Consider the following 14,468-nt stretch of genomic DNA (forward strand, 5'->3'; position numbering starts at 1 on the left):
ATGAAAATAAATTCATACGCGTAATTAACAATTTAAATCATGACGAATCTTAATTTTATTCGTGTGTTTTTTTTAAAAGGTAATCATGTTCTTACATTGTCATCTTCCTCCAATATTTTTGGATTGATGGTGCACAAAAACATCTAACTTAAATCTGTGAGATAGCGGTCTATAAATACCCTTCCTTGTAACGACCTTTATTTTTTAGTACTGTATAAACAGCCTTCACCTAAAAGTTGCTTGAACTAAACAAACAGATAATGCATGAATAATTTTTCCGGCATACAAAGCAAATCATATAAAAATTAACAACAACAAACATGTTCGATGAACAAAACAAATATTATAAAAGAACAACCAACAAACATACCTCCCTAATAGTTAATTTATTGATATCATCCATCAATATCATGTCAAAACTATATTCTTTCCCCTTGTTTGAATTTGTCAACTCCAAAATAACCGTCTATAACTACCTTTGCTTGCAACAACCTTTTATTTTTATAATACTGTATAAACAGCTTTCACCTATCGTTGTTGTCGACTCCAAGATAACGGTCTATAACTACCTTTGCTTGCAATAACCTTTATTTTTATAATATTGTATAAACAGTTTTCACTTATCGTTGCAGAAGAACGACACCACCAAGTTAAAAATCGAGCAAGAGAACTATCACCAGAGAGAGATAGGGTTGTGGTATTGAAAGAGAGTAGGTTGTGTTTAGATAATCCAAAACCCTACAATCTATAGGGGTATTTATAGGTGTAGAGAGACTTGTGTGCTATTCTTTCCCATAATTAAATAATATGAAACAAAATCAGATTAAAACTTTAAAGCTACTATATTCTATAAATAATTTGAAACAAAATCAGATTCTGAAACTTGCTTCTAATATACCCGAAACTAAAAAAGGTAATTCTAATTTTTGATATTTTTCATCTAAAAAATCCATAAAATTAGAAAAAAAGAACGGAGCGATGTGAGAGGCGCCACCTACTAAATCCAGAAAATTAGAAAAAAAGAACGGAGCGATGTGAGAGGCGCCACCTACACGCCCCTCGCTTCTCCTTTATATAAGTATACTAGTGAATAAAGCCGCGCTTCGCGGCGGCGTTATAAATTTTGTATAAATTTTGATACGAATTAATATTATAATAGCATAAAAATTATTTTGAGTCATCTTCCGGTTAAACATATCACTAAAAAAAATATTATAATTAGTATAAAAATTTGTTTAAGTGGTCATCCTGTCAAAAACAATACTAATAATAAAATTAGTTCGAATGGTCCTCCCGTCAAAGACAATATTAATCCATAATTATTATTTTTATGATAAAACTAAATATTATAATTTAGATCAAAATTAGTTTGAGCCGCTCTCTTGTCAAACACAATACTAATAACAAAACATTATAATTTAAATATTAGTTTGAGTCTCCTTACTGTCAAATACAATACTAATAAAAATTATTCTAATTATGATAAAATTAATGATTATAATTGGATAAAAATTATTTTGAAATGTGATCCCGTTTTAACAAAAAATATATTATAACATAGATATAAAATTATTTTAGCCACTTTCCCGTCAAATACAATACTAATAGAAAAAATATTATTATTTAGATTAAAATTAGTTTGGGCCACCTCCTGTGCCTAGAGATGTTCAAAAAATCTAAAATCTGAGATCCGATCCGATTTGGAAAAAAATCTGAAAAACCTGATCCGAAAAAAACCCGGTCTGGCGCGGCTAGATCCGAGGGCCGAAAACAGGCCTAGTATTTTCAAAAAAATCCGCATAAAATCCGGATTTTTGAAAAATCCAAAAATCCGGGCTTTTTAAAACTAAACCAGGCCTAGTATTTTTGGAAAAACCCGGCCCGGCTCGGCCTGATTTTTAGAAAAGCCCGGCCCGATCTGGTTTGAAAAAAATCCGGATTTTTTTGGCCCGATCTGGATCCGGCCCGAACAGATCTTTTGTGCATCTCTACCTGTCCCGTCAAACACAATACTAATCATGAATCATTTATATTATCATAAAATTAATATATGATTCCTATTTTATATATCCTATTTTGTTTTATTAACTATTTTTATTTTATGATTCCTATTTATTAATTAAAATTTTTTAATCTTTTATGGTTCTAATTTTTTTGCTATTAGTTTTTTTTAATGATTATTATATTTACAATCCTTTATTTTCTATTCAAAATTTAATAAAATTATAAGAATAAATCGAAAATAGAAATTGTACGTATTACCTTACAAATCTTAAATAAAATTGTATTTTATCTATGATTGTTAGTTTAAATAAATATAAAAATTATTCTAATTATGATAAAATTAAAGATTATAAACGGATAAAAATTATTTTGAACCATGATCCCGTTTAACAAAAAAATATATTACTCCCTCAGTCCCTCTCATTTCTTTACAGTTACTATTTTGAGATGTCCCTCTCATTTCTTTACGTTACCATAAATAGTAAGTTTTTTCCATCATTACACCCACTATCTCATACTCCCTCTGTCCCATTTAATTCTATACGTTTCTTTTTCACTGCTCGACACGCACTTCAATGCTCTTGTAAAATATAGTTCCATAACTTATTTTTAAAGTTTTCTTTTTCTGAATAAAAATATAACATTCAAACTTTTATTCAGAAAAGAAAAATCTTAAAAATAAGTTATAGAACTATGTAAAACAGGAGCATTAAAGTCCGTGCCGCGTCCCCGTCCCCCAATGTATACAACTCAGGGGGACGGAGGGAGTATTTAACAACAAAAACTAATATTACACCCACTAATTTCCTCCACTATCTCAAATCTATTATTAAATATTGATGGGTCCCACCACTTTACCCACTTTTCATCTAACTTTACTCATTTTTCATACATTGTCTTGGTCTCCGTGTCCCCCTCCAATGTAAACAATTGAGGGGGACGGAGGGAGTATAACATAGATAAAAAATTATTTTAGCGACTTTCCCGTCAAACATAATAATAATAGAAAAATTATTATTATTTAGATAAAAATTAGTTTGGGCCGCCTCCTGTGCCCGTCAAACACAATACTAATTAAGAATCATTTACATTATCATAAAATCAATATATGGTTCTTATTTTATATATCCTATTTATACTTTCCCGTCAAACATAATACTAATAGAAAAAATATTATTATTTAGATAAAAAGTAGTTTGGGCCGCCTCCCGTGCCCGTCAAACACAATACTAATCAAGAATCATTTACATTATCATAAAATCAATATATGATTCTTATTTTATATATCATATTTATTTGTTAATTATTTTTATTTTATGATTCCTATTTATTAGTTAAAAATTAATTTTCTTTTATGGTTCTAATTTTTTTGCTATTAGTTCTTTTAATGATTATTATCTTTACAATTTATTTTCTATTCAAAATTTAATAAATTATATGACTAAATCGAAAATAAAAATTGTATGTATTACTTTATGAATTTTAAATATAAAATAGTATTTTATCTATATGATTGTTAGTTTAAATAATTTTAATCCTATTCTTTTTAGGATTCCTAAATAAGAAAAAGAATTGTACTTTTGGTATCCTTGAACCTGACTTTTTAAATTATAATTATATCTTCTATCTGAAATTTAAGAAAATTATAAGAAAAGAATTTTATTATTTTAAGAATCGAATAAAAAAAATAATTGAATTACCTTTAAGATCCTTAAACTTGATTTTTTGAATTATAATTTTGTTTTCTATTCAAAATTCCAGAAAATTATAAGACTAAATCGAACCATTATCGAGATTGGTTGTAAGTTCATACATACTATTTGAATGAGGTTGCGAAGATCTCAAAAATATTTTCACAATAGAGATGCCATCTTTTTGATTATTATGGAACGACGTGAGTTTAGCGCTATGAACCTGTTTAGACAATTTGAGATTATGGAAGATGCTAGTTTTTAATTTTTGTAGATATATAATTTGAAAAAAAATTAATAAAATAAGATTATAAATTTATAACTTTTGTAAATAAGAATTATATTTTTTAATTATATTTGTTCTATAATTGTTATTTTGAATAAATAAAATCCTACTCTTTTATGATTCCTAAATACGTAAAAACATTATACTATCTTTATAAGACTGAATCGAACAATTCGTCACATCACCGCACTGCATTTTTTTTTATATTTGATTTTGTTGCTTGTGTCTGATTAGTTAGTCTCGTGTCCTTTGCGTTGTCTTAGATGCATGGTCATTAGCTACGGTTCATGTGTATTTTTGCTTGGTGCAATCTTTTGTTTCCAATTTGTTTAGTCAAATTTGGTTGATCTGAGTTATGAACTGCTGCATCGTTGAGTATATATTGTTGGCCGCAAGTCAGGCTTTTTGCCTGGGAAGTTTAATTTTATGTATTCCAATTGAAAACTGATTTTTGGTTAAAATAAATTCTGATATTCTTTGAACATAATTGTAAAATGCTCTGTCGAATGTTCATTATCCGTCGAAAACAAAATAAAAATTGGTTGTTCATTAATTAGGCAGGTTTGATGGTAATTTAATTAGATTAGTTTACTGGTTTAAATTAATTAGGGGATTATTAATTAGTTGAATAAAATTAATTTTTGTTTTAGTTTGGCAACTATTAATAAGACAATAATTTTATAATTCGTAGATTTTAACTATTATGTTTTCTAAGATTCCTAATTCTTAACTACTCAGAATTTCATATATATTTTAGGTATTATATCTCTTTTAAGCTTTGTATTTCTTAACTGTTTAGAACTATCTCTATTTTTTTTTTTGAGATTCCTATTTCTTAACTACTTCGAACTTCATAGATATTAGCTATTATATTTTTATAAAAATTCTTATTTTCAAACTATTTTTTAGCTATTTTATCTCAAAAAATTAGAAAAATTAAACGAAGGAATTCTAGAGGCGCCCGCATCCTCCTTTATATATATACTAGTGAAAAAAGCCGCGCTTCACGGCGGCGTGATAAATTTTGATATGAATCAGAATTACAATAGGATAAAAATTATTTTGAGTCATCTTTCCATTAAACATATCACAAATAAAAAATATTATAATTGATATAAAAATTTGTTTAAGTGATCATCCTGTCATACACAATACTAATAATAAAATTAGTTCGAACCCCCCTCCCGTCAAAGACAATATTAATCCATAATTATTATTTTTATGATAAATTAAATATTATAATTTAGATCAAAATTAGTTTGAGCCGTTCTCTTGTCTAACACAATACTTATAACAAAACATTATAATTTAGATATTAGTTTGAGTCGTTTTACTGTCAAACACAATACTAATAAAAATTATTCTAATTATGACAAAATTAAAGATTATTTTGAATTGTGTAACAAAAAAATTATATTATAACATAGATAAAAAATTATTTTAGCGACTTTACCGTCAAACATAATACTAATAGAAAATTTATTATTATTTGGATAAAAATTAGTTTGGGCCGCCTCCCGTGCCCGTCAAACGAAATACTAATCAAGAACCATTTACATTATCATAAAATCAATATATGATACCTATTTTTTATATATTATTTTATTTGTTAATTATTTTTATTTTTTGATTCCTATTTATTAATTAAAAATTATTATTCTTTTATAAAAAACAATTTAGCGACTTTCCCGTCAAACATAATACTAATAGAAAATTTATTATTATTTAGATAAAAATTAGTTTGGGCCGCTTCCCGTGCCCGTCAAACACAATACTAATCAAGACCCATTTACATTATCATAAAATTAATATATGATTCCTATTTTTTATATATTATTTTATTTGTTAATTATTTTTATTTTTTGATGCCTATATATTAGTTAAAAATTATTATTCTTTTATGGTTCTAATTTTTGTTGCTATCAGTTTTTTTTTAATGATTATTATCTTTACAATCCTTTATTTTCTATTCGAAATTTAAGAAAATTATAAGACTAAATCGATAATAACAATTGTACGTATTACCTTACAAATCTTAAATATAAATTGTATTTTATCTATGATTTTGTTAGTTTGAATAAATATAATCCTATTTCTATTAGGATTACTAAATAAGAAAATAATTGTCTCATCTTTAGAATTCAATAAGAAATACTAAATAAGAAAAGAATTGTATCATCTTTAGAATTCGATAAGAAAAGAGTTGTATTACTTTTAGAATTCTTGAACCTGATTTTTTGAATTATAACTATATTTTCTCTCCGAAATTTAAGAAAAATCAGAAGACTGAATCGAACAATTCTAGAGACGCCCGCATCCTCCTTTATATATATATATTGATGATTGATGATTGATTTGCTATTACTCGGCTGCTGATGGATGAGGTGTAACTCTAGGCTTTCCACTTCTGTTCGACTTTTACATTATTTGCTTCGGTTATTCTCTTAGAGTATCCTCAACCATTAAACACCCTTGGTTAAAATAAAAATTTTAGACACTGCTCGAAAAACTCACATTCCAATCAAACCATACCTATATGTTTTCTATTAGCCAACCTCCTATGAATATTTATATTTGTCGAATCTATACAGGTCTGCAAGAAATTTGTAGAAAGATTGCACATCATTTATTACCATATTGAATTGATATATTCTATTTTAATATTTAAAATATTAATAACATATTGTTTCCTTTCAAAAAATAACATACTGTTTTTAAATTTTAACTAACTCCATTGGAGATGCTTTTACAGCTTTAACATTTTTTTTTTTTATATCACTAAAACTCTCATTCTCCTTTTCAGAATTTGAGTGTTGGCAGCCTCTCCAATTCCTCCACATCTCCCTTTTTGGTGCAGCAATGCAACACAATCACGGGCAGACATTACACTTGTAAAAAGCACAGAAGATGCGTTTAGTTTGCATCCATCTTCCCTGAGCCCCTGATGGTTGAGCTCATCTCTGGAAGAGGATAATTTAATAGACGCCACGGCGCCACACTCTTTGGCTTTAAGATGAACACTTTCTGCCATATCGACATCAAGAAGTCCACCGAATATAACTGTCAGAGCCAGCCTCTGCTTTTCTGAATAGCTCTTCTCGTCAGATCCACCTTCAGCAATTTTCTTCACCTTAGGTTAACAGTAATATAGCGGTTTATGTATACCCTTTTCAAGTGCAGGATCATCTCTGAAAGTTACTGTCCCTGCCTGATCCCAAGCATAGTATAGATGCGAAATGAAATTTCTGCGAGTTCAAAAAGACATCCTACAGAGGAGATGAAGGGACAGTTTGTTCACTACTTTAGAATCATTAGACCTCGGAGGCCTTGGGTTTGTTTCTGTTGAAGTGTGTTTCTCATTTTGATACAACTAGCATCTACACGAACCACATAAATCTAGGGAAGACTCTATTAAAGTATAGAATGAGGGGATTCAGAATTTCCATGACTCAGAGATTCATTTCCCATCATCGTATAAAATCCAAACTTATGAGTTGGATAATTAAAATTTCCTTCTTCTACCACATTTTTCAGGCATCAGGCAAAATTATATGCAATTATGCTAAAAGATTGAGATTAGGTCTCCCGGTCTCTAATTTCATATTGCTCTACATGCCTCTAATTCATCTCCATTAAACCCAACTCATGATGTATACAAAACATCAATATATTACAGTAGGATAAAGCAACATATGTAGAGTATTACATGGTCTCATACACCCATGACTCTGTCCTAAAAATACTGTAGACCTTGCAAACAAGGCAACTAGATGTTTCGTTTCTACCACGTAAAGGGAACTCAATCCCCTCGAATACCTGTCTTAAAAGATTATTACAGACCTTGAAATAAGACACGAACATGTTTCCACCACAGAAAAGGGAAACCAGCCATCAAGATGAGTTATATTAAGCAAGCATCACCTAACCTAATCCTAGACGTCCTAACGCATTCCTGTCTTAATAAACATATCATGTCAATTATTCAATTTCGAAGTGCGAGGCCTCCAACACTTTGAAATCTCAAAAATGAGACCTATACTAAAGCTTTTCCAAATTATCTACACTTACACTAATGGTATGTGCTGAGGCTCCTCATAAAAGGGGGGCAGCTAACCTGGCAGAAAACTAATGAATTAGTAACACAAGCAATTACGATAATGAAACTTGGCCAAAACAGGACAAAATTTGAAATCCCCAAAAATTTCACTGTAAAACTCTGGTAGAATTGACCACCAAAGGAGGTATAAAAGATGACATGTATGTAAGCAATGTCACTTGCTCCCAGAAAACCTAAGTTTGATACCACTGTCTACTTTTGTGCAATAATAGCCATATAATCATCTACACTATTACTGAAGAAATCCCGGGTTTTTGCTTCAAAAGAAATGTCTCCCACCAGCTCACAAGCAATACCAGGGTTTGATGTGCACAAGCTGAAGAACATAAAGTACAGTAGTTAGTCAAACTGAAATTATTTTAAAAGCAGGATCAATTATATATAAACTGTTTAATACATCAAGACTATAACCATGGTCATGCCACTACAAATTATGCAAAGCAAATATCATTAACCCTAAGTGAAATTTACACCAAGGTAAAGCGCCCTCCCTGTTATACCAGCGACGCTGAACCTGCCCCAAAATGTAACCAAGAGAAGCTATACCAGCACTATATAGATGAAACATAGGAGGCAAACCAAAAATGTAGAAGATTCAGCTGAAACACCAGGAGAATCAAGAAGGTAAAAACACACAGTAGAGTCATTCTGGTCTTTTAGAAAGAACCCAAAGTTCCTTACCCTCTCCAGTCTTTCATTTTATGTGCACTGCACTGTCATATTCCACTAGTTCTAGTGTTCTACTGGTTTAAGTAATAAGCGGGATACTTACTTTCCATGCTCAAGTCCTTGTAATCTAAAAACTAGTCAGCAGAATAAACTCCGTAAATTTTAAAATTCAGCTAAAAAGTACTTGTGTTTTTAATACATCAAAATATATATCTTTTTTCTCATTAAGTCATAAACAAGACGGCAAGATGCACTAGCCTCAACCTTGTTTCGTAGGTGGAGAAACATGCAAGAGGCACACTGCTCACCAGTGGAGCCAGAGCCACATTGTACATCATTAAAGTAAGGCTAACTTGAACATTTATAAAACAATTTGCAGAGTGACCCAATTTTTTATGTGTATTTTCTTGATTAAAAAGATTAAACGAACATAAAAATTATAAAGAAACTTTGTATTCATAATTTCAATATATTCTATTACTGTAGATGTAACCCTTAATTATTTGTTAACATTTCATCCAATAAAAAATATACCAATAGCGAGACTACAATATAATAGAATGATTTTGACAATATAAACCTCAATAACCTGTTATGCACATGGAAACAAGTAACATGGGGACACAGCCACGTATGGCAATTTGGTTCGTACCCGATTCCGGAACGAACATGACCAGAAACGTTTGGGGTCGCGACCCAAATCGCCACAAGTGACAATCCACAAGAACACAATTAATTCTTGTCTTAACAAGGAACTATGCCTCTGTCATATGATAATAAATCAATATTTGTTCGAAGAAAGATGAAAGCAAAGGGAAAAACAAAGAAAAAGAACAGCCACGGCAGTATGTAGATATATGTATATGTATCTATCCATCTTAGCAGCTGCTGAATAAAGTGGTGTTATCCTATCGCATCTGGGCCTTAATTATGAAGGCCCAATACTAATGTTTTGTATATAACTTATCTTTTAATGATTTAATATCAAAAGCCCAATAAAGAATCTAATTTTTAGGCCCAATCAGTGTTATTAAATGCGATATACGCACAAAAGCACAAAGGCCACCTGGAGCATACACGCAATGCGCAGATTCATCTAAGACAAATAAATATACATATATAGATGATATCTAATGTAGAATATCGTTAAGATATAGCTAAGAAGACAATTATTTGATAAAGCAACCAAATTTACCATCATGTAGATCCAAAGTAGAACAATGTACGGTCAAAGAACAAAGAATTGCATTATTTAGTATATCTTCTTCGTCATTAATATTCACGAAATCATCATCTCCATTAATATGATTCGGATCCTCAACCTGGTCTTCTTCATCATCCTCAAGTCATATGTGCATATACAACAATTGTATGTATAAATAAATCAGTGTTTACAAGTTACGTGTATCATATATATGTGTGTATCTATATGCAAGAATCATATAAGAAGATGAGATTAATCTCTGTCCCCGTCAGATATCTCTCATTCTTGTAGGTATATCTGGTTTGTATCTATCAATGTCGCCTGGTATAAGGTCCATAGGGTTTTTGCGCTTTTTGAACTGAAAGATAAGCGTTCAGGCACATAAAAGCAAGCGCATCATTGAATGCGATCGCATCTCCGAAGCGTCATTAAAAGCAAATGCACATATTCTTTTTAACTCATTAAATACATAACTACATATTCAATTTCATTTTAATTGTTGATGTCATTACATGAGATTTAATGCCTTTAAAGATAAGTGAGAAACATAAATATACAAACTAGAGTACCATAACAACTAAAAGTAGTGTAATATTCCATGAAGGACGTCATGTACATACATACTATTAACAAAAGAGAGGGTTTGAAAGTCATTATAAATATTTATTTTGATACTCCACATAACATAAAAATATGAAATGTTGGTAATCTGTGATCTAGAAACATAATTTGAACAAGTATCAGCTTATTAGATGAAATCTTGTCGTTAAAAAGATAGATATATATATATAGACACATATACATACATACATACATACATACATTACATATATATCCAGGAAGTACATGACAGGTAACAGGGATTCAATAAGAAACAGATCCAATACGAATGTATAGTAGTTATTTCTGATGTTCTTTATTAAATAACAAGATAACAAGATAATCTGAACTTTCATGAAAGTGCATACGCAGTGGCACCAAGTTACCCCTAACAAGAGTCGAAGGTATCAGAAAGAAGAGGAGGAATATACTATATAGCACTAAAGAGACAGACCAAAGTTTCATGAATTGGAGTTTTAAAACCCATAAGAGGCGAAAAATGATTACATTTTTCTAGGTATAGAAGTTGGCAATCGGAGAGTAAAGTTACTATCAAACTAGTCTCAGAGCGTTCCTCCTGACTAGGACATGAAAAACATAGACAGATAAGCAAAACGGCCTAAAATTTGACGGATCATATACAAATTATTTATAGAATTAGGTTCTCCTGTATTTCAAAAGAAAAGTACTAGTCTAATATTAGTATAAACATATACAAATATAAACACACACACACACACACATATATACATATATACATAACCATATATACATATGTTAGATACTATCTACATCGTACAACAATATGCTATTTGAAAACCATTCACAATTCGGAAAAAGGGATTATACCATAACACAAAAGAGAAATCAACAATAAATCAATACTATCTACATCCTATAATAAAATAAATTGTGTTATGCTATATACTATGAAACCACTTCCATCCTTAAAATCAAACAAAAAAGAACAATTTGCATCAACCATTATACAATGCTTAAGGTAAACAAAGAAAACATATTCGCAATAAACATAACACAATCAACATGCACAAATCATCACTGTCACAATAATACCAGGATGTACACAAAATATAGGAAAATATCGTAAATAAGTAAAAAATATTACATATGACAGATTTACCTAATTTGTGTCATTGTTCCGAGGACCTCCAGAACCTGAATCCCCACCACTGTTATCAGTCCTGGAACTGCGAGGCCTGAACATGATACTGAAAGTCCTCTCCACGAAACTCCTAAGGTTTCCACCTTCCTCATCATCCCCGGTGTCAGTCCCCGACCCGGAAGACCCAACCCTCACATTACCGCTTGAATCATTCTCACCTCCGGAAGCAGCGGTACCTCTAACACGATTCTCGTAATCAGGATCATCAGTAGGCAACTCATACCTACAAACAGGGCAAGAATTATGCAATTCCAACCAGGGCAACAAACACTCAGAATGATACACGTGCTTACACGGCATCTGCTTAACAACCATATCCTTCTCGAAATCATCTTGACACACAGCACACTGTGCCAAATCAGAGCCCAACAACTTGTCATCAACCACAACATCAGGAAGCCCCTCCACAGCAGTTCTGGAAGCAGGCGGGGTCCCGTATCGATTCGGGTCATTCTCAGCCAGCTGCTGAATTAACTGCTCCAGCCCTTGTCCCAGAAAATAATCGCCCAAATTTGCAGGCAAACCCTCACCACCAGAAGGATTATTCTCAAACACAAACTGAATGTTTGCCCCACCAGCCCTCAAATTCCCCACATAGTCCTGAAAAAACGCAAACGGGTCAAACTCGGGTCCCTCCATGTTGACCCGGCTCGGCCCCCTCGGCCCATAACGAACCCCGGTAACCCTCCTAGCATTCGATGGGGTCTCACGATTTCCAAAAGGGTGTCGAGAATCACCAAAAAAGATGGGAAAAGTTGAGAGAAAATGGGCCAACGGGTCAACCGGGTCAGGATTAGGGTTCCGCATCGGGTCATCGATTTCCTCAAGAAACCCATCACGACAATTGGGGCAGAGAGGATCAGTGTTGGGCCTGAGATAGATGGCCACGTTGAGGTCGCACTGGTGGCAGAAATAAAATTGCTGAGTTGCTTCGGCGGAGGCCATAGTTGTCAAGCGAGAGATAGAGAAGACAGAAGTTGTGTGTCTGAGAAACTAAAACCCCAAATGTTGGACTCGTTTCAAATATATATAGGACGTGTCGGTCTGTATTCTTTGTAAATTATTGTTTTTGTACCTTATTATTTTATTAATTTACTAATTCATCACCTAGTATAGCTTTTTTTTATTGTTTTACCCTTATTCTTTCTTGGGTATCAATATCATGATTCATGATAAAAAAAAAAGTTATTAAAAAAATCTATATAAATTATAATAATTAATTATAGGTATAATTTAGGGTATTTATCAAATCTACTTTTTTTTAATAATTTAATTGTAATAATACAAATTTTTCCCAAAAATTGCATATTTACGTTTTGTTTTTTAAGAATCTACGGTTTATTTGCAGATATACATTCTTTATTCTTTGTCTTTTCCTCGTCTCTCTTCTTGCTGTCTCTCGCTCACTCTCTGTCTCTCTCGCCTCCTTTTCTCTTATGCCTCCATCTTTCCTCGCTCTCTCTATATCTCTCTCTCCCTTGCCTCTCTCCTTCTTTTGCTCTGTCTCGTCTTTCTCATCGCCGTCTCTCTCAAACTTTAATTAAGTTGATGAGATAAATTGTTGATACTTCAGATTTTGAGAAAATCAAAAAATTGATTCCAAAGACTAATTACTGTTTGTAGCGGTTGTTGAAAAAGTGTCGGTTCTTTGTACGACCGACACTATAAATGTGTTGAAAAAAAATATTTTTATACTAGTTTATATATATATATATATATATATATATATATATATATATATATATATAACTTGAAAATTTAGTGCATGATCGAGAATGCGAAACTATAAGACCTAAATTCATTATTCATATAGTGAAAAATAAAATAAGGAATTAATAATTAGGTTAAATAACACCTAACAGAAGTAATTAATTTTAGGGTTCTGACTATCACAAAATTTGCCAAGGTTTTGACCATCTCTGTTTGAATGAAAAAAAAAATGTGGTGGTAATCTCAACAGGGCTAGTTATAATCACGACTAATCGGACCATAGGGAGATAGGCTACCGATCTGAAATTTTTTTTTTTGATGTATTTTTAATAGGATTTTAGGGCTTTCCTTGTATACTACCCTATTAATAGTACTTTGAATTGACCTCGTGAATTTTCTTTTAGAAGTACCATTATCTAACTTAAATCATAACTATAATTTATTGGCTTGATTTTCAATTATAGTTAGAGATACACAATCATTTAGCAAGGAACATGCCTTGTCCCTAAGACCGGAGAAATAATTAAAGCAGACAAGCATTTAGTTCTTGCAATTAGTAGATCCGCCTAGATTTCATTCCATCATTTTTGGTGCCATTTGTGGGAAAGAATATTAGAGACATGGAAGACAATTAGATATGATGAACGATTACTTATTATTGAAGTAGGAAACATCATTCGGCCCCAAGTGACGGAAGAACCTCCCTTACACGCTACTACACGGCCATCTAAAACTAATTAATGTCAATATATTGAGGGAGGCTTTATATGGCACATCTCAAAAATACACTTATTAATCCTACGGGTTTATGACAGAGCTTACCACAAGGCTAGTTCCTTCGCCAACTACAGACTAATAGTCTATTGCTTCCACCCTGGGAAAATGGAGGGGTACAACCTACAACAACGTGAATGATCCTCTGTATGATGTTTCTGATTAATTTACTATTGATACCAATACCACTAGTGAAAGAGATTATATTCTCTAATGATGGAGATTAGAAG

General features: G+C 31.6%; 1 protein-coding gene across 1 annotated transcript; it reads right to left on the reverse strand.

Annotated features, from left to right (window-relative positions):
• Positions 1–8,139: 8,139 nt before the first annotated feature.
• Positions 8,140–12,762, reverse strand: LOC135149362 (E3 ubiquitin-protein ligase RING1-like). Its single transcript, XM_064084959.1, has 2 exons — positions 11,713–12,762; positions 8,140–8,414 (listed from the first exon to the last, which is right to left on the reverse strand). Exon 1 carries the CDS (start codon positions 12,697–12,699, stop codon positions 11,713–11,715), a length of 987 nt encoding a protein of 328 aa, XP_063941029.1. The 5' UTR covers positions 12,700–12,762; the 3' UTR covers positions 8,140–8,414.
• Positions 12,763–14,468: the final 1,706 nt, after the last annotated feature.

Source organism: Daucus carota, chromosome 9, assembly GCF_001625215.2.
Source record: "Daucus carota subsp. sativus chromosome 9, DH1 v3.0, whole genome shotgun sequence".
NCBI lineage: Eukaryota > Viridiplantae > Streptophyta > Magnoliopsida > Apiales > Apiaceae > Daucus > Daucus carota.

What these genes read in the sequence shown, in the direction of transcription:
- LOC135149362 (XM_064084959.1), bottom strand. Translation starts at nt 12,699, where the DNA reads ATGGCCTCCGCCGAAGCAACTCAGCAATTTTATTTCTGCCACCAGTGC.